The sequence below is a fragment of the Dioscorea cayenensis genome, chromosome 17, assembly GCF_009730915.1.
Source record: "Dioscorea cayenensis subsp. rotundata cultivar TDr96_F1 chromosome 17, TDr96_F1_v2_PseudoChromosome.rev07_lg8_w22 25.fasta, whole genome shotgun sequence".
Lineage (NCBI taxonomy): Eukaryota > Viridiplantae > Streptophyta > Magnoliopsida > Dioscoreales > Dioscoreaceae > Dioscorea > Dioscorea cayenensis.
Window position 1 is genome coordinate 5,234,278 of NC_052487.1, and position 18,518 is coordinate 5,252,795.

Sequence of the window (18,518 nt, forward strand, 5' to 3'; positions counted from 1 at the left end):
TTGAAATAAATCCAAATATGATTGTCTCTATATTACTTCAGCATCTAGAAAAATAAGTACATTCGCAAAAAATATATATATATATATATATATATATATATATATATATTCAGTGATTAACAAATTAAGAATATGCTAAACATGAGGTAGTATCTAACAAGTTCTTGACCATGCATTGTACAGCTAACCTTGAGCAAGTGGATAAGTTGTAAGTACTTTGGTCGCCACCAAGTTAAAATCACAGTGATCCACCTGAATGAAACTATGTATGTTCCCCTATGAGAAAACTCATAAAATCTTTTGTCAAAGTTCTCGTATGAAATTTGAAGATGTAAAAGGGCCAAAAGCTTAAATGTATAGCTGGTCTCAATAAAAGTTGGAAGTATAAATTGTTATTCAAATAACATGAGAGCATGAGCATGCCATTTGATAAGTGAGATGAAGTACAGATGTCATGAATAAAAATTTGTCAAATGAGTCTTTGATTAGAGGAGAACATTCGTGAGCAACTAAAGAACAAAGAAAAATAAAAATACAGTACATTAGCAACAAACATAGAAGAAATCAAGGAGCCCTTTACATTCAATAGACCAAGAATGAGATGCAAGATAAGGGCAAAGTTGAAATCGGAGGCATGAATCGAGGTATACCTCTAGTGATGGGGATTTTGGAGAGAAATTTGGCGAAGTCGTTCTTAGCGATGCAGAGCTAGGCGTTCTCTTCGTGAAGGGCTTCAAGCTTGTCGGTGATGGGAAGCTCAAGGGATCGGCGATGGGAAGCCTCAATCGAGAAGAAGCCCGCGAGGGATGTCGTCGTCGGCGCCGGCCGTGGCTTTGCCGGTAATGGTGACTGATAAGTGCTTGAGTGAACATGTTTTTATGCATGTTTTACATACATTGAGCATCATATTTTATACGGTTTATGTCTCATTTCGTGTATTGGGTGTTCTTTTATGCATATAGGTTGTGAAGGCATTGGGATTTCAAAAGGGAGCGAAGATAGGCTATTATGGCATAATATTGGGAGTTCTTGTACAAATCAAGTTGGAAGACACAAGAGGAGTTTGTGTATGAGGAGATGTGTGCCAACTTCCATAGTTTTTGCAAGCCAAGTTATTAATGGAAGGGCACAAAGGCAGCCATGTCTCCACATTCCTCCTCTTTGTAAAGATTTCAAGACCTTTCAAGACGCATTGATGAAGGAAAAAGCCAGTATAGCCTACCATATGATCGTGTGCCCGATCATGTGGCCTTAAGAGGAGAATGTTTATCGTTGTGTAGCGAATCATGAGCGTAATTCACTGCTCACCGTGAAAATTCCTCGCAGCCCACGCCCGGCGTGAGGGGCACGTGATGACAGCGTTGTGAGGCTATAAATACACCTTTTAGCCGATTCTAAAGGGACTTTTTGCGGAGCTTTGAGCATAAACATTGAGAGAGAGGCGGCTAGGGGTTTGAGGAGAAGGTCTTCGCCGATTGATAGGGAGTTCTTCACCAACTTTGATAGATTCCTTCGACGTCATAGCATTTTGGGGGAGCCATTGGCAACCTAGCTTCGGAGAGGAATCCTTCAAGACGTAGAACTACCAATCAAGGCCAATCCATGCGAATTCGAGGGGTTTTCTCTATGGGTTTTATTGCTTTTCATTGTATTCATTATTGTTTTTTGTAACTAGGCCCATGGAGGGCTAAACCCTAGTAGGTATTTGGGCATGTGAACCCTAAGATTTATATTTTTTTGGATTGATTCTCTTAATGTTTCTAGTTAATCCGAGTTGTCTTGAGTTTTAATCTTGTGATTTAATTGCTTGCTAGTGTTGTTAATCCTTGTGGTTGATTTACATTGCATGATTTAATACTTTAATGTGTGAGGTCTCCATTAGAGTTAGATTTCCAAGATTAAAGAGGGTTGAGAGGGTGAGCCTTGAGATGGAGGAGTGTCCCCTTTCCCTTTCGATTGAGTGTTTCCTATCTCCGTATTCCATATTCTCTTTGCAACCATATTTGGTGTGAGGCGTGAGATTGCTCGATTTCTCCTCCGGGACCTTGTAGGGGGTTAGGATCCTTCTCCGGGAATTAGGGTTGGATCTACATTTAGGAATCGGTTTCACTCTTAGGTTTCCTTAGAGCATATTGCGGTCATATGGGGTGTGAAGTGTTGAGATTGGTCGATTTCTCCACCGGGACCTTGTAGGGGACTAGTGCCTTTTGCTTGGAGACAAGGATTGGTTATCGTTGGACTACCTCGACTCATTAGACTTGATTCTAGAGCATTTAGTGAATCTTGAGCTTTAAAGAAGATCTTAGGGGGATCATTGCCCGAATACCTCATCCTTAGTGATTGAGACTCTTCTACTTTATTTCTTGCATACTTGTTTGCTTTGCTTGCAATTAGTTCACTTCATTATATTAACTGATTCCGACTAGATAATTGAGAAGTGGTTATTACTAGTACTTCCGTTCCTTGTGGATTCGACTACCCGACTCACCGGGTAATTATTACTTCGACACCCGTACACTTGCGGTTTACGCACGCATATTCGGACGTGTCAGTGACGCCGAAGGAGGCGCTGAGGGAGAGGATCACTGGGGATGGAGCACGAAGCGACAGGGTTTGATCTTAGGGTTGGGGCTGAGGGAGAGGATCGCTGGGGTTTGCCCATTGTCTTATTTTTGTCCATTTGTTTGCCAAGCAAGTCCCAACGGGAATGTGTTTTTTTTTTATATATTTGTTATTTTAATTATTTTTTTATTATTATAATGAAATTACTTTTTAGTCCCTCTCTTTATGAAAAACTTACTAGAACTACTACTATTTTTCCCCTTTTGAATTCTTTCTAAACATTTTAATGAAATGTTTAGATTATTAAAAACAGTTTGAATCCGATTTTAGCTGCACATAACAAATGAGTTGATAAATTAATCAAAATAATTTGATTGATTTAGTTAAATTGATTAATTTTTACATTTTTACAAAATTATGTTCTGATTTATAAATTCAATAAATAAAATATTAATTTTTAGATCCGTTTCTAATCCCTTTCTAATAGAAACGGATTAGAAACGGATATATTCTAATATTTTCTAATATTTAAATAAAATATTAATTTTTTAGATCCTTTTCCAGTCCTTTTCCATTACAAACGGAGTAGAAAATGATATTTTTTAATATTTAATAATTTTTAAATAAAATATTAATTTTTAGATCTGTTTCTAGTCCCTTTTTATTAGAAACGGATATTTATAATATTTTCTAATATTTAAATAAAATATTAATTTTTAGTCTCTTTCTATTAGAAAGGGATTAGAAACAGATATTTTAGAATATTTTTTAATATTTAAATAATATTAATGTTTTAGATCCATTTCTAGTCCCTTTTTATTACAAAGGGAGTATAAACGGATATTTTCTAATATTTAAATAAAATATTAATTTTTAGATCCATTTCTAGTCCCTTTCCGAATATTTTCTAATATTTAAATAAAATATTAATATTTAGATCTAGTTAGACATGGCCACGGTTCAGGAACCGCCGGTTACGGTTCCTGAACCGCCGGTTCCGGTTCAAGGAAACCTTGAACCGGAACCGAACTGCCTAGGCAAGGTTCGGTTCGGTTCGGTTCGGTTCCGGTTCGGTTTCGGTTCCGGTTCTGGCGGTTTGGTTCAACGGTTCCGGTTTGAAGGTTCATACGGTTCGTTTTTTTTTTTTAAACTAAATAATTCAATAATTCAAATTAATTAACACAAAAATACAAGAATTAATTTAATACTAATATAGGTCCTTTGCAATCATAGATTTAACTAAGCACTTTGCATTTAATGATAGTAGGTTCAGTTAGTAGGTATACGGTATACCCAAGGTTTCAATGTTTTATTTATTTTGTTGTTATTATTTTTTTAATGTTCATGTATGTTATTTGTTTTTTTCTTTTAGGAATTGTTTTTTTATTTTTTTCCTTTTTTTCTTTTTTTGATTTCTAGTATACTTATATAAGTTGCATAGTTTACAAATTGAAAAATCTTGGGAGTTTTATCTATATATTGGAATATATATATATATATATATATATATATATATATATATATATATATATATATATATATATATATATATATATATATATCTTTAAATGATCAACAAAATCAGGCAAATTGATATATATACACATTTATATTCATTTTATTTTATTTTATTTATTTATTTTTTTTTAATGATTCAAATGTTTTACATGAGAGCATTTTACTCAGTATATTTTCATTTATATAAATAAATATAATTTAATATGAACTACGTTAATTTTGTAAGTTTCAAAACGGAAGATATATAAAGTCTCGTCTTTGTTTTTTATATTAAATTATAAAAATAATATGAAAATCTACTAAAGAATTGAATATTTAAGTACTTCTCGTTAATTAAATTGTTTTAATAAATCTATATTTAATTTGTAACTAATAATTTTTGGCATAATCAATTAATTATAACTTATCCTCTTGCATGAGTAACAAAGTTTCGCATGGCACAGTACATATAAGTTGAACGAATGTCACAAATCAGACCTAATCAATAATCAATTTGGTTAATATCTTTAATTAATTATTTAAAATATCTTTAAACATGCAATTACTTAATTAATTACTAATTAATGATATTAACAAAATAAAAACCTAATCATAAATGACGTTATTTATATAGTATGGCATTATTCATATTATATTTATATAATATAATACGAACTTTTGTTTTGAACCTTTGGTTGAACCATATGTGAAACTGCCGGTTGAACCGCATATGGAACTGCTGGTTCCACGGTTTTTAAATTTTGAAACCGGAACCGAACCTTATATGAAGGTTCCAGTTTCGGTTCAAAATGGCCACGTCTAGATCTAGTGCCTTTTAATTGACCGTTTGTAAGTCGTTGTTATCTAGATTATATTTAAAACAATTGTTTATCTGTTGCTAATCGGTTATAAGTAGAGGTGGGCACGAGCCATCCGGTTACAAGTCAATGAACTGACCCGACGGGCCGGTTCATTGACCCGTAACCTGCCCATACTGTAGACGGGTTGGGCCTTTCCCAACCCTTGACCCTGCCCGGGCTCCAAATACTAAAGTTGGGTTTTTTTAGTTTTTTTAATGTTATTGTTTTTTTTTAACCATGTTGGTCATGGGATTTGAACCGATGACCTTAAATTTGAATAACAAAATCTAAACCACCTAAGCTACAACTTGCTTTTAACATTTATTGGCAAAATATATGGATGATATTGATCAAAATATTTTACATATATATTTAATTTATAAAAAATTAAGAAACCATATAATAAATTAAAAAATTATATAAATCAATATGTAAAATATCAAAGTATCAAACAATAAATTTTCATAAATATTTTTTTTTAAAAAATAATTATTTTGTTAATCATCTTTTGGCTCATAAGCATTAAGTCCCCACACATGCATGCACATTCTTAAATTCTCTTAAATAGGGGCACTCTTATTTGTCACATATATATTAGATTATTTTGTTTCAATTTATAAAATAAAAAATAAATTTTTTTTAAATTATGTATATCAATTTATAAAAAAATATATTAGTAAAAAAAGAATATCTTTGAATAATGGGTGACCGGTTACACAATGTAAAATAACTACATGGGCTTTGATTCCTCTCACACCCAGTAAGATACGTAGGCAATTTGATTCGACAAGTAAATGGATTAAGTGCAAGCCATTTATTTTCAAATTTAGTGTAATTTTAAATTTTCTATATTTTCTGAATCTTTAGTAATTAATTATCATCTTTCACCAACTCTTTATCTTAATCTCAATATTTCTCAACTCCTACTTTTATCTTAATCTCAATTTTTAGTTAATTTTTTTTTCTAGAAAATTTTCTGAATGTTTTTCTATTTTTTTCTGATTTTTTTTAATTTTCAGAATTTTTTAGTTTTTTAATTATTTTATCCGGTGGGCCAACCCGGCCCGGCCCGCCGGGCCCAACCCGGCGTGTTGACCCGCTGGCCGGCCCAACCCGCCGGTTCTGGGCTCGGCTTCCATTGACTCGGACCCTCCGGGTCAGACGAGCCAACCCGGCCCAACGGATTCTAGACCCAGCCGGGCCGGGTCTGGGTTGATGGGCCTGTGAATCGCAACCGGCGAGTCAAGTCCGTGCCCACCTCTAGTTACAAGTAGAAATGAAATAAATTTCATTTGTAATATTCTGTTTTTAAATAATAACTCTCTTGTAGTGTTGGAAGCTCTCTCAAGTTCTCAACAACCATTTAATAATTAAATAGTTATGTATCTCACCTGTAGTTTAGGTTCTTCATTTCCAGATTCGCTTCTTGATAATAATTAATAAGTGACATCATGAATTAAACAATCAATTAAATACTAAGAAGGAACAATCAAATAATATACTTCCTTGTAAATAGTTAATTATCTTCCAATCTTAGATTTCAAACACACACATACACATATATAAATATATAGCTAGTAATTATTATTTAATGACAATTAATAATCAATACGTTGTTTACTTACCTATTATTTAATTTAATTTTTTGTTTTAAAAAACATGAAAATAGCTTGACTTGCAATCTAGGGAAGAGTTCCAAGGACAATCCTCAGAGAAATTTCCATGCATATATAAAACTTGGTGGTTGTTAATTAATATATTTTTGCAAAAAAATTATTTTAAAACGCTTTTAATTCTTTATATGCCTCACGATTAAAAGCCAACTTGAAAATTTTATATATGTATATATATATATATATATATATATATATATATATAATTGACTTAATTGTATTTTTTTTCCTTGTTTTAGATTGAAGGAGATGGAAGTTGAGGGTGTATATATATATATATATATAAGTAATAATAATAAGATTAATAACATAGTCCACATTAAATATATATGTAATATAACAATCATTATATTCTTAAACAAGAAGTGAATTAATATATATACACACACACAGATTATATTAAGTATTTGAAAGTATACAATGAAAATCAACATTTGCCAAAGCAGTAGTTAAAATTATTTTAATCAGTAGAAAACCATATTAAATATGATGATGACATTAAGTTATTAACTAAAGAATCGGAATTAAATCATCAATGTTTACAAATCATGTCCCACTCAGGTAATATCAACGCACTCTATTTATATTTCTATACCTAATTCCCTACATAAATTAAGCGCAAAATGCTTTTTTTCCATGAGAATTGAATTCAAAGGTTCAGCCATAATTATTTAATACTTTAACAATCTCAAATATTAATAAATTAATATAAAACATACAAACATATAGCAATTGCGATGATCTTTCTTTCTCCAATTAAATTTACAAGCACAATCTTACTAAAATGTATCTTAAAATCTTTATTTTACGTCATTTGCTTGTCTTTGCACTACTCTTTGAACATGTTTTTCTTGTGAGACTAATGAGAAGGATTAGATTAAGAGAGGATAACATTATATTATGATGATGATGATGGGAATTAGATTAGTGCTAATGCATTTTCGATGCAAAATAGTTTGCCATTTGCTGAGTAAGTGTAATAAATTACTTTCTCAAAGACTGACTTGAGAGAATCTTATTGAATCTTTTTTGCTGAGTAGACTCCTCGGAGGATTAGAGTCATGTTGATCTTACTTAGTAAACAATTGTTCTTGGAATTAATTGAAGTTTTTTTTAAGGAATATGTTACTTTTCAATTACTTGTTTATTTTAATAAGGATGACGGGATTAAGATTAACACATTGTTGCTTTATTAGTGAGACATCACTATCTTTAGTTAATTAATTTTGAGTCAATTTAAACGAGTTTTAAGTTTTTAATAAAAAAAATCAATTCCAATTATTTTATTTGTAATGGCAATTAGGAGAGCAAAACAAATATAATAAATTTTTTAATATAAAAATGCATCAATTTGCTAAACATGTTATTTAATTTTCTCATTGCTATTATTGAATTTTAAACATTTTGAAAAATATGATTAAAAATCGCATAACTTGTTTAATTAAATTTATCAAAGACTGATCTTTTAAAGCCTTACTAATAGAATCAATATCCAAACATGAGTAAGATTATGTTATTAAAAAATAATCCTATCAAATAGATTAAATTAAACTTTTTTTAAAATTATTTTTTGTTATATTTTTTAATTAGTGAGCTCTGATATAATTTCCCTAGTGGAAGATAATCACTAATGAAAGCTATTTGACAAAGTCTATTGCTTTCAAAGTTTATATTTTGATTAACTTATTAAATATTAATTATGATATTTAATATATATATATATATATATATATATATATATAAGGAACAGTTTTACTAGGAACATTTGTAGAAAACATTTCTATAAACCTCCTTTTAGAAACCGTTGGATTGAAATCCAATGGATATAGGTCATCCATTATGATGCACAGTGCAAGAAACAGTGGCCTAAACAAATGGCAAAGTGAGATGCACAATAATTTTATTAACAATGCTGAGAACAATAAAGTGTGATGCACAATATAAAAACACTAATCCATGTATTCTCTATCTTTTTGTTACCTAATAATGTCCGTAGTTAATGAATCCCCTATATATATATGACACGTTCTTGGAGGATATCTATATATTTCAAATATCCTATAGCGCAATTGGATTTACATCCAATGACTAACTTCATTATGTATACAATATTGAATAGTGTTAAAAGTAATTATTCATAATGTAAATACTAATTCTGCATACTTCGCTAAATAAGTAATAGAAGTTAGGTGATTATTTAATGGCTATTATCAAATCTCTTTAGAGAGATATGTAGTTGATGTTTATCCATATATATATATATATTTATTTATTTATATATTTATATGGTAAATAAACATGCTGAAACTTGATTTTAGAAGATGTTTTACGTAATAACTAATAATTTGATGGTGTATGCGCAAAACAAACATTAACCAATCAAATTCATGATTTCACAAGGTCATAAACACAAAAATCCACCAACAAAGATCGTCCAACCAAATTAGATAGGCGTACGTACGTAAACACACGGGTCATTATCAAATCCAACTGTACGGCTGAGATTGACGCACGTGTGTTGTTGATCCCGAGGCGGACCCCAAAGTATAAAATAAACGGGAAAACCGACGCGGCTGTGGACGAATCCTCGTCCCGATCTTTTGATTCTCTCCTCAGCGGGCCCCATACTACCCGCCACGTAGCTCACGGCCCCCTGCTCCGCATCTCACGGTCGCCGTCTCTTATGGATCCCACCCCCTCGCCACGTAGGATGAACCAACTTAACCTCTGATGGTAGAGGTGACGGCCAGAACGACCGTTTTCCTCTTATCCTACGCCGCTTCCGCTCTGGTGCACCGCCACCTTGGCCTCCTTCCAAGTGGCTTTTGTTTTTTTTTTTTTTTGCATGCTGTTGGAAGTCAACGTCAACATTTCTTGATTTTCTAAATTTATTAGTAAATTTTTTGAATTTTTTTTATATTTTTGGTGTATCATAATAAATACCAGCATTTATAATTAAAAATTAACTGATTTATTTCAAGGGGTTACGGACTTGATTGAGTTGAGCTTTTTAGTAAACACGCACTGCCTGAATTGTTAATTGTATTATGAATTGACAAACGTAAAATTGAATTTCTAAGTCAGTAGATTAAAATATTATAAATTGTTTATTTATTGTTTATTAGTTGATGTAGACATTGTAGAGGAATAAATCTTTAAAGAATCAATAAATCACTGTCCATATTTGTTCTTTGGCAATCTTTTGTAAGATGGCTTTTATCCCTTTTGTTAAAAGAAAAAAAACTCAATGAAAAATTTTTATAAAAAATTGCTAAGTGATAATTTTCAAATTGAGAAAAATCCTCCAAGTTAAAATGGCAATCATAGATGTATAAGTGTACTATTACAGGGTGATGATTATAATTTCCAATGAATTTTCTATTTTTTTTTTTTTGCTTAATTTTTTTATTTGTTTCTGGTTGGTGCCAATAGAATGGAAGTTTACACGTAATAGTGTTTGAGAAATATTAGTGAAGAAACCTAGTGGATTTTTTTTTTCATATAAATTAATTTTAATTTAATTTATTCATAATTTTTTGAGAAAAAATAGAATAATAAAAAATATTTTTTATATATTAAATCAGTCTAAATGTTAATTCGTATTTCTAAGAAACATTTAAAATTAAAATTTATTAAAAATATAATTTAAAATAAGTAAGAAATGCGAGTGACTTCTAGTATTTTATAGTCAAAGAAGTTGGTGAAATAAACACGTAAACCAAAAGGGAGGAAAGATACAAATGTGTTTTATTAGGGCTGCTTCCTTAATTTCTATTAACCACACACTTCATATTGGGACCAAAACACAACATGATAAAATAACCCAATAAATATATATATATATATATATATATATATATATATATATATATTTACAATTAATAAATTAAAATTAATCTACCCCAACTTTCCACATAATTGGTACGAAGTTTCTCGTTGGTTGTCTTTTGACAAGTTGTCCACCACCAACAAATAATTTTCATTTTCATCTGAACAAATAATAATTTCCCAAAATAAAAATTAAATAAATATTAAATTAAACAACTTTTTTTTTCCATTAATCTCCTCGAATTTATAACTCACAACTTATTTTTAACAAGAAAAAAAATTATTTATTTTTTTTAAAAAAAAATCTTGTTAGGATTCTGGGGCCCACCTGATTCATGGGCATTTTGGTAAAAAAACACAGAGCTTTTTTGATAAAAAGCATCAAACCTCTCTCATCGTTTAGTTCTTCCAATTTCTCTTCTCGCTCTGGCTTCCACTCTTTGCAGCCCACCGTGTGCTCCGCTCTCGATCTCTCCGCTTGGTTGAAGAAGAGGGAGGAGGAGAGGCCCGAGAGGGACTATCGAAGGTTTCTAGTTCACGTCTGGTCTCCAAGCTTGGGAGGTTCTCGGATCTATCTAAGGTTTTCTCTTGATTTCTTGTTCTTTGGAATTTCCGAATTCGAGGAGGGATTCCTGTCTTTATCGGTTGTTTTCTTGTGACTTTGTATGATATTTAAGCTCGGGTTGTTCTTTGAGTAAGCTTTCCCGGTTGCGCATGGTTTTTTGGTATAAAAAGTTTGGATCTTTGTGTCGGTTTTGCTTTTGATTCGCCTGCTTTTGATTCTTGTGATTCCTTCTGATTCTTAGCTTTCCTTGTGGAGAAAAATTGTTTGTTTTCTGGAGGAATAAAAAATCCAAGCTTTTTGGGAGTACCCTTGTTCTGATGCTCCTCTTCAGTCCATTCCAAGTTGGCCTCCTGAGTTTCTTATGATTTTAGTGCTCTTTTGATCTGTCAAAGATGTGTGACTTTTAAAAGATGGAACTGATGTTTTGATAATCAGAGCTTTATGTCGTGAATTGTGAATCAATTCAATGCTTTTAGCTACTCAAAGCTGCTGTTTTCCTTAGGTTTTGCCTTAATAGTTTGCTGCAGGGTATAGATTTCGAATATGTGATGCCTTTCTTTATGTGCAGCTTTTCACGACCCCTTTGGTGATCATTGACTCTCGTCTCCAACGAGTTCAAACTTACGCTATTGTAAACTGATGTAAGTATGCTGCTCCAGACCACTTCATTTCTAGCATGGTTGTACCTCGAAGGTCTTTGTAATTCTCATTATGGAATGCTTCGCCTGAACAGAGGTATTGAATGGGTATGCATATGCCGCTTGTGTGTGTGTTGGGACTGGATTTGAGGTTCCTGTAGTGAAGATTTGTGTGCGGGGACCATTTCTGTTTGGTTAATCTTAGTGGTTTGCTTATGCTTGTAATTTTCAGTAGTCTTTTTTGTCATGTAGGTGCTAAGAATACATGTTTCTGGTGGCTCCAATTTCTGCTTTGATTTGAAATCTTTCCATTTGCACTGGTACATTGTTTAGAACCTTTTTCTCTTTGATTATGAAGGGTGAGGATTGGATTTATCCATGCTTTTGACAGGTTTTCTTAGTATGTGCTGTGTTGTAGAGTACATAGAGCCACTAGTGAAACGCTGGAAGATTATTTGATTTGCTGTTTGCTTATGAGGTGAAATTATGTCTTTTCTTTGGCTCAATGTGTTTTTTTTTGTGTGACTAAAACATGCATATCTGCAGTTTTATTAACATAAGTCTTATTCCAAGTATATCATGTTTGAAACACCTGAGCAAACATTCTCGCCGTAGAAATGTTTGCTTGTGAAAGTACACTATTTGATGTAGCATGAATACCATCAGTGCATTATAGATATATTTCCATATCAAATCTAAAGTCTCCAAGTTCAAAATGTAACTACTGTAATTATTTCTTGAGAAGATATTTTCTGGGACAAGACTGATTTAAAGTTTTCTAGATTTATATTCTAAATATGATTTTGTTCTATAAGCTTAATTGATTCCTTTAATTCTTAAACATCTTTTATCATTGCAAGAATTTACACTGCCAATGCTTACAAATGGGCCTTTTTTTGGTTTTAATTGGCTCTACACCATTTATCACTTGTATTGTTTATTTTTTTTCCCTTTTTGATTTACCATGGTGCTGATTGATGTGTGGAAATGAATAGATGTAATTGAATTTTGTATCAATTGATTTTCTTATTTGTATTTTGGGGAGGTAATCCTTGTTCCACATGCTCTTAAGGTGTATGTTCTTCAGAACTCTCCACACATTTTTCCCTTTTCATGAAATCATTTTCATCTTGCTCCTAAATCTCATGTTCTGTGGAACTGGTTTTTCACAACTCTTTGTATTATTATTATTTTTTTTTTAATTTTTGGTGAACATTCAGACCTCTATTTCTCTCAGTAGGTTTATCTAATATGCATATACTTAGATTAATACAATCAACTGTTCATCCCTCTAGAGTGATAATGGTTTAGTGGCATGATGAGGATTATATATAAATGAAAACTGAACTCCAGCTGCAGTTTGAAAATGGCTGCTGACTCTGTAACTTTAGCTTTGCACCGGTGTTCAAGTTTTGTTTGATTTTTACTAATTAAAATTTATTATATTTATTCTATTTGAGAAACCATGAAGTGATGTTGATGATATACTATTCCTTCCATGCTGAAATGTGAAGCAATTCTGGTACAAGAAATATGCGTCAGTGTTTGAATTCTTAGCTGTAACCACTTGAACTCACTTCAAAATTCAAACATATGTATGGGCCTACTTTAACAACCTTGGATTTTTATTATACTTCTATATTATTTGCAGTTTGAACCTTGCAAATTGGGTGCCTGGTTTATTTGATTCTCATGTTCAAGATTGTAAATGTAATTGTATGAAAGGTTTTGGATTTTACTAGTTCTGGTTCCATTTGTATTTTCACTTACAATTATTACCTTTTGTACAACAGTGGTTTCTCTTCCTGATTGCAACCGTATCTGCTAAGAGCGGGATTATTGAGTCATTCTAACTGCCACTTACTTGGATTCCTGATAAAAGTTTTTTGGAAATGGACCGTAAAGATACATCAGGATTTGTAAGTGGAGGTGGCAACCTTTCCTCCAAGGATTCCCTCTTGCTTCACTTTGATTCCTGTTAAGTTATTGGCCCCTGAAGTCGGCTCAACTGGTTTTTCTTCATCAATATTTTGTTAAATAAGTGGGTGTGCATTTCTGTAGACAGTAACTATGGATGACAGCTCTGGAAAATCAGGGTTTGATCTAACCCTTTCAAATGGTTTTGAGCTGAACTTCAGGGTAAAATCAGGGCAAAAGTATTTGGCCGACACTATGTTGCGACTTGATTCTGGAAACTCAAGTCTGTATAGTCACTCCAACATACATGGCATGAAGCGGAAGTGGGATGATTTCAGCAGAGCTGTTCATGCATTCCCTGCTCTTAGTTTGGGAAGATCTCCAAGCACATCGGAGAGTAGCAGGAGGAGTTCCGCAACTGAATGCACCATGTCCCCCACTAAGGAAATGGAAGAAGAATCTTCTTTAGAGTTAGGCCTAAATTTCACCCTTCACCTTGGCAATGACAGCATATTAAGCCCCAAGCGACCTGCTATTCCTTCACCAAGGGTTCAGGAAACTCACCCTGCTTGCAATCTTCAGCTGAGCCTTTCTACTGGCCCTTCAAGTTCCGTGATCACTAGCATCACCCCGGATTCTACCCAACATTTAAACAACTTGGATGCGCCAGTGATGGCTACCCGAAGGATACTTGCTGATGATGGATCCACTTCTGGTCGCTGGAAATCTGGAGGCCTGATACAACCTCTGCTTATGTTTGAGGCTGCCACCAAAACTCCTGCCAAAGCCAGTACAGTTCAATCTATTCCTGACCTGCCAGCTGCCCCTGCTTCAGGGGCTAATCCACCACTCCAACGCAACTTGAATACAAAGAGTTGTCAGTTTCCTGGGTGTATGAAAGGAGCTAGAGGTGCTTCAGGTCGATGCATTGCACACGGTGGTGGCCGTAGATGCCTTAAACCTGGATGCAACAAGGGCGCTGAGGGCAAGACTGTTTTCTGCAAAGCCCATGGAGGTGGGCGCCGTTGCTCAGAACTCGGCTGCACGAAGAGTGCTGAAGGCCGAACTGAGAGATGCATTGCTCATGGTGGTGGTCGGCGTTGCAAAAACGAAGGGTGTCCTCGTGCTGCCAGGGGGAAATCTGGTTTATGCATTAGACATGGAGGTGGCAAGAGGTGTCAACAGGAGGGCTGTCCTAAAAGTGCTGAAGGTCATTCTGGCCTGTGCATCTCCCATGGAGGCGGTCGCCGGTGCCAATTTTCAGAATGCAAGAAGGGTGCACAAGGGAGCACTATGTTTTGCAAAGCGCATGGTGGGGGCAAACGATGCACTTATCCCTTGTGCAACAAAGGAGCTGAAGGGAGCACACCCTTCTGTAAGGGACACGGAGGAGGGAAACGCTGCTCATTCCCAGGTGGTTGTACAAAGAGTGTCCATGGGGGAACTCAATTCTGTGTTGCCCATGGTGGTGGGAAGAGGTGTGCGTTTCCTGATTGCACAAAGAGTGCAAGGGGACGAACAAGTCATTGTGTTCGTCATGGGGGTGGAAAGCGATGCAAGTCAGAAGGGTGTGGAAAGAGTGCTCAAGGAAGTACTGATTTCTGCAAGGCTCATGGCGGAGGGAAGCGATGCAGTTGGGGCCAACCAGGATCAGAGTATGGAGCCAGTGGTCCGGCTTGTGATCGATTTGCAAGGGGAAAGGAGGGAATGTGTGTTACACACCGAGATGCATACAGAGCTCTCATCCAGGACTCACGTGTTCATGGTGCAGCCACACTGGTACATAATCTGGTGCCAGTGGCCAAACCTGAGAAGATGAAAGGAGTTGCAACTCCAGAGATGTTCCTCAATGTCGGGAATACCGGCGAAAATCTCATCAGCTGGAGTAGTCTTGAACAAAGCAAATTCAAAGCCCCGATGTTCACACCACAGCCCATGCTTCCTTCCCTCCCTGAAGGCAGGGTACGCGGCGGCAGCCTCATGGCTTTGCTGGCTAGCAATGCAGAGCTTGGCAGTCACTACGGTAACCATACCGAAGCTAGCACTTCAGAGCAGGGAGGAACGTTGTACTGCATGACTCACAAGTGGGTGTAAAAAGCAATGCTGTGCATAACTGTGTTACCAACATTCAATCTCTCTGTAGATGTTAAAACCAAACTCTTATTCATCCTTATGCATTTGTTAGATATACTCTGGTTTGATGTTTGTTCCCCGCTGTGTATTCAACACCCCTTTGTGAAATCAATAAGGGGGATGAAGGGGTGACCAGATGTGGTTTCTGTGAACATATTAGCTTAGCTTCAAGATGTACCATGTGATGTTAATTACATTGCATTGATGTAGATTTCATGAACAGATTAGCATCAAATGTAATAAGCTCTGTTGTTAATTATACTGAATTGATGTAGATTTTGTAAATAAAGCTCTTATTTTTCTGTTTTTACTCTGCTGAAGTGATGAACAGAAATTATTGTCATCTGTTGATCTCTCTTTCTATATATAATATAACATGTAATATTATATGTTATATATGTTAATGTTTTTAAGCTAAGATTTCAAGTTATTACACAACCGGACACATATGTTAACATAGATGAATCAGGACCAAATAATGGAAGCATTCATCCTAATGATGTCTCACTCGGCTGACAATTTTGAGCTTTTTTATTGGGCTCAAGTGATACATAAAGAAAAAGTACACATCTTACATTAAAAAAGTATTCCTAAAGTTGTTCATGACCAACTTCTTTGAATAGTTTAACGCCACTGCTACAATTAATGACAAGACTTTTATTTCTTAAAAAAAAAAAACCTGAAGAAACATAAACTTCAAAGTCAATTAGTTGCTTTAGCATATCTAATATAGGCCTAGAGTTTGTTATCAAGATATATACTAGCCAAACCCTAGACGATGAACAGTAACCGACGATGAGATTCCTCGGTGCTCGCGGCAGGTTCGTGGCGGTGCTCGCGGAGGGTTTTCTGGAAGAGCTTGTAGAAACCCTAGACCTTACGTCTATCCTTCTAGTTCTTCACAAAGGACCTCCCCTCCTCCTCTCATCCAGGCATCACAGAACCCCTTCGTCTTCAAAGCTTCTCCTGTGAGAGATGGCATCTCCTTTGCCGAAGTGGTATGCTCCCCTCCTTCTACTGAACCTCTGCCTCCGTCCCTTCCAGCTTCTCTGAAACACCGTCGTTCCTCGGAATCTTCTGACAATTGCTCAAAGTGCTTGCGCTCGGGACACAAAGCTGGGAATGCCGACACTAACTCACTTGCAAACGTTTCTCTGGAGTTGGTCATTTCACTATTCATTGCCCAGTCTGAACCCCACCCCATCGTCCTGATTTCAAGAAGGCTAGAATGAGATCCAAACACTCTCTTCAGGGAGCCTCTTCCGATCACAAACCGCAGGGAAACTCCTCAGAACTCAAGCCTCTCCTCTGTGTACCCATGCGCTCTCACCCTGCTTCTCTCCGTGTATCCTTACCCATCACTGAAGCCATATTGAAATCGAAGGAAGACCTGAAAAAATGGTGGTAAGTAAAGTCTTATCCGGCAACGCCAGCACTCGCTCACTTCATACCTCTCTCTCTCAATGCTTGAACACAGACCTTTGTGAGCATATTACTCCCTTCAAAGACGATTTCATCCTCACTATGGCCACCGCTAGAGACGCGGCACTGGTGGTGAAGAGAAGCCCAATCCCTCTTAACTCTTTTCTTGGACCCTACTGCATCTCCCTCTCTCATTAGACTGCTAAATTTGGATCCCATGCGGTAGCAGCTGGCAATTACAACTGGATCAAAAACACTAACCTTCCTCTCCATTGTTGGAACTAGGACTCGATCGTCGAGATCCTCCGGCCGATCGGTGACCTGATCTACGTGCAAAAGAAGGAACACGTTACTTTGGAACACTTGCGAACTTTGGTAAGACTCAAACCCTCGGTTCACTTCCCGCTGGAGGTCACGGTGGACCTTGGCGTCAGAAGCTCCCTTGTCAAACTAAAGGATGATGGAGTTCACATTCTCCGGTCCAAGGTTGTCCAAGGATCGGTATCTCATCCTCGCACTCAGATCAAGCCAACGTCGACTAGTCACAATGCCTTTTATGTTCCTAAAACCTATATGGGTATGGAACCTCTCATCTCTTCTCCGGTGAAACCGTCGAGCGTCGCTCCGGTTGATATTCCTCCTCCCATCATTTTCTCCTCCGGCGAGACCGTTGAGCGCCACTCCGGTCTTGGCCAATAGATGAGGACAAACACCAGTGGATCTCAGGGAGACACTCCTCCTCCCGTCGTTGATCTGCAGCTTGCCGAAATCTCAAAGATCCCACTGGTTCGTCGTGAGAATTCCAAGGAAGTCGACATACTGTTGTCTAACAGTGGCGACGTAATGACTGGGCTCTCACAGGCCGTTCCTTCGCCTCGTGATAAGAACTCCACCTTAATCCTTGGCTCCTTGCAGTCGTCCGTTCTTTCACGTGATTGCATCTCCACTAATTCCTGCAAATCAAAAGTTTGTTTAGTCAAATCTCAAGATGAGATCACATCTGATCGCTCTATTCCTCGAGATCAGCTTCCTGATCATATCCCCTCTATCCCGCCTGATCAGATGCCTCGTGATGGCCATTCTCCTGATCTTATTCTACCATCTCATAGGAAGATCATGCATCGAGATAAGCATTCCCCTGATCCTCCATTAGATACTGATTTAACTCCTAAGGATCAGCAACAAACAGATTCATTTGATCCCACATTTGGGAAGGCATTTATGCCTCGTGATTCACATCAATCTCGATCTGAATCAGATCCTAACCAAAAAGCACCACTTGATCTATCTTCTAAGGAAAATCTCCCAACTCATCTTCAACCTCTTCCACCGACAATTCCAATCCCTGAAGGATACAAATGGATCTTCATCCATGGTGGTTGGACCTTAGTGCCTTGCATTAATTCTGGAAAATTTTACTCTC

General features: G+C 35.7%; 1 protein-coding gene across 4 annotated transcripts; it reads left to right on the forward strand.

Annotated features, from left to right (window-relative positions):
- The first annotated feature begins 10,837 nt into the window (after positions 1-10,837).
- Positions 10,838-15,934, forward strand: LOC120280343. 4 transcript variants are annotated; one of them, XM_039287141.1, is made up of 5 exons: positions 10,838-11,000; positions 11,554-11,626; positions 11,876-11,943; positions 12,015-12,101; positions 13,417-15,934. In XM_039287141.1, exon 5 carries the CDS (start codon positions 13,694-13,696, stop codon positions 15,632-15,634), a length of 1,941 nt encoding a protein of 646 aa, XP_039143075.1. In that variant the 5' UTR covers positions 10,838-11,000; positions 11,554-11,626; positions 11,876-11,943; positions 12,015-12,101; positions 13,417-13,693; the 3' UTR covers positions 15,635-15,934. The 4 variants fall into 4 exon arrangements, with proteins under 4 accessions (XP_039143075.1, XP_039143076.1, XP_039143077.1 ...); XM_039287142.1 differs by having other exon boundaries at positions 12,042-12,101; XM_039287143.1 differs by lacking the exon at positions 11,876-11,943.
- The last annotated feature ends 2,584 nt before the right edge of the window (positions 15,935-18,518 follow it).

Bases quoted from the DNA above. Each gene is read 5' to 3' on its own strand.
- LOC120280343 (XM_039287141.1), top strand. From the start codon at position 13,694: ATGGATGACAGCTCTGGAAAATCAGGGTTTGATCTAACCCTTTCAAAT.